This window comes from Triplophysa rosa, unplaced genomic scaffold, assembly GCF_024868665.1.
Source record: "Triplophysa rosa unplaced genomic scaffold, Trosa_1v2 scaffold2_ERROPOS18016585+, whole genome shotgun sequence".
Taxonomy (NCBI): domain Eukaryota; kingdom Metazoa; phylum Chordata; class Actinopteri; order Cypriniformes; family Nemacheilidae; genus Triplophysa; species Triplophysa rosa.
The window spans coordinates 21066-23100 of NW_026634320.1; the positions used below are offsets into that span (position 1 = coordinate 21066).

General features: G+C 44.3%; 1 protein-coding gene across 1 annotated transcript; it reads right to left on the minus strand.

The window, feature by feature from the left end:
• Positions 1-225: 225 nt before the first annotated feature.
• foxg1d (forkhead box G1d) lies at positions 226-1277 on the minus strand. Its single transcript, XM_057327839.1, has one exon. It carries the CDS (start codon positions 1171-1173, stop codon positions 226-228), a length of 948 nt encoding a protein of 315 aa, XP_057183822.1. The 5' UTR covers positions 1174-1277.
• Positions 1278-2035: the final 758 nt, after the last annotated feature.

The window sequence follows — 2035 nt, forward strand, 5'->3', positions numbered from 1 at the left end:
CCATGATTCCACTACCCGGCCCGGGGGTTTGTAGGCTACATCTCGTCCCTAGTAACTATTTCTGACATTTACATTTATTCATTTTGGTAGACGCTTTTATCCAAAGCGACTTATGTTGCATTGTATTATAGCCTACATTTGTTTCTGACTATGTGCAATCCCCTGGGATCGAACCCATGGCGTTGATGTTGCTAGCGCCATGCTCTAACCACTGAGCCACAGTTGTTAAAACGAATCTGGGCAAACTGCAGGTAAACAACGGGATCCAGCAGGCGAGAAAGATGATAAAGTTGTCCTGTGACTGACGGTAAGTAACGTCTGCTGAGAGCTGACCGGGTTTTGATGCAGGGCCGGTGGGTGTATATATCCAGACTGGACAGATAGTAACCCAACGGGAGACGAACTCATCCCGTAAGCGTTCGTCAAACCAAGAGGACCGCCAGAACCTCCCAGAATCGACCGGCTCACATCCCTGTTGCCTAAATGCTCCACTCCAGGGACGAAAGAACCGTAACCATGACCTTGATTCAGGAATCCATGCGAAGTCCCACCGTAATGTGGATGGTGTAAGGATAATAACGGCCAATAGAGAGAATTATTCGCCGACTCGCTGACTGCCAGCCCCAAAGGGGAAAACCGGAGTCCTCGTTTAATCGCGAGTTTTCCCCTGGAAGTTGCCGAGCGTCTGCGCAGTTTGCCTGTCGTACCGCCAATAAACACATCATCGCTGGACGGGTCCAACATCCAGTAGTTGCCTTTGCCCGGGTCGTCGTAATGTCTCGGCACTTTAACAAAACATTTATTAAGACTTAAATTGTGACGGATTGAGTTCTGCCAGCCCTGCTTGTGCTCCCGGTAAAACGGAAAGTTCGTCGTGATAAATTCGTAAATTCCGTTAAGCGTCAGTCTCTTGTCAGGACTTTGTCGAATAGCCATCATTATTAACGCGTTGTAGCTAAACGGGGGTTTGTCGAGCTTCTTCTCCGCAGTTTTCTCGTTCTCTGAGGACTCCATGTCGGTGCGATCTGGAGATCGTTTGGAGTCGGCGTCGGAGGGCAGCTGGTTTCTTTCTGGAGGTTTAATTTGCGCCCTGTCAGTTTTGGATGGAAGCAGTAAACTCTTGATTGTGAATGAAGTCGACCTGTGCAGCGTCCTTGGTTCTCTTGGATCCATATCGCTTTATTAAACCCGTAGAGGTGTTGTCAGGACATAGTGTGTATTAACAAAAACTCCCGATCTTCCGAGGAGCCAGAGGTAGAAAAATAAACGTATTGATTAAGGAGGTTCCGCATTATATATTGACATCACTGAGAGAGGGTGGAGTCTCAACTGGATCATTTTACTACGAGCATCTTTCCTAAACTCTGTTGTTATAGTGCACTAATGATATTTATTAAACACACATTAAAATATTGGGTTTTCTGTAACTGTAGAACAATGTAACTGAATCTCATTATACTCTTCTCCACCAATTATGTTAGTATGGGATGCATCTTAGATAAATGATATTATGATATGACACAAATGAAAGACAGACTTTTTTAGATGACTCCCAATGGGATCACCTATATGGTACAGAATTAATTTTCCATTATCACTTTAAATTTGGTTACGTAATAAAATACATTAAAATGACTTGGGCCGCGTTTCCCGAAACCTTCTTATCGCTACGTCGTTCTTAAGTAACACATTAAGCTGTACCTTATCGTTAATATGTGTTTCCCGAAACGTTCTTAGTTAAGTATACCTTCTGTAAATCATACGTTCGGAAGGTTAGTCTGGAGCGCTCCTATACTAACACATGACGTACCGGTTACGTAATGTATTGGGCTGCGTTTCCCGATAACGTTGTCTCTTAGCGTGTTACGAAGACTCTAAAGGTATATCTTTACTACTTTTCTACGTGTGTTTCCCGAACTATACCTTAGGAGGTTACTTTCCTACGTGCCACGTTAACAGGTGCTGTCCATGGCGGTGGTGCTGAATTAATGGATATCGATCACTCGACAATCATTTATTCACTCTATACAGGGAC

What these genes read in the sequence shown, in the direction of transcription:
- foxg1d (XM_057327839.1), bottom strand. Translation starts at nt 1,173, where the DNA reads ATGGATCCAAGAGAACCAAGGACGCTGCACAGGTCGACTTCATTCACA.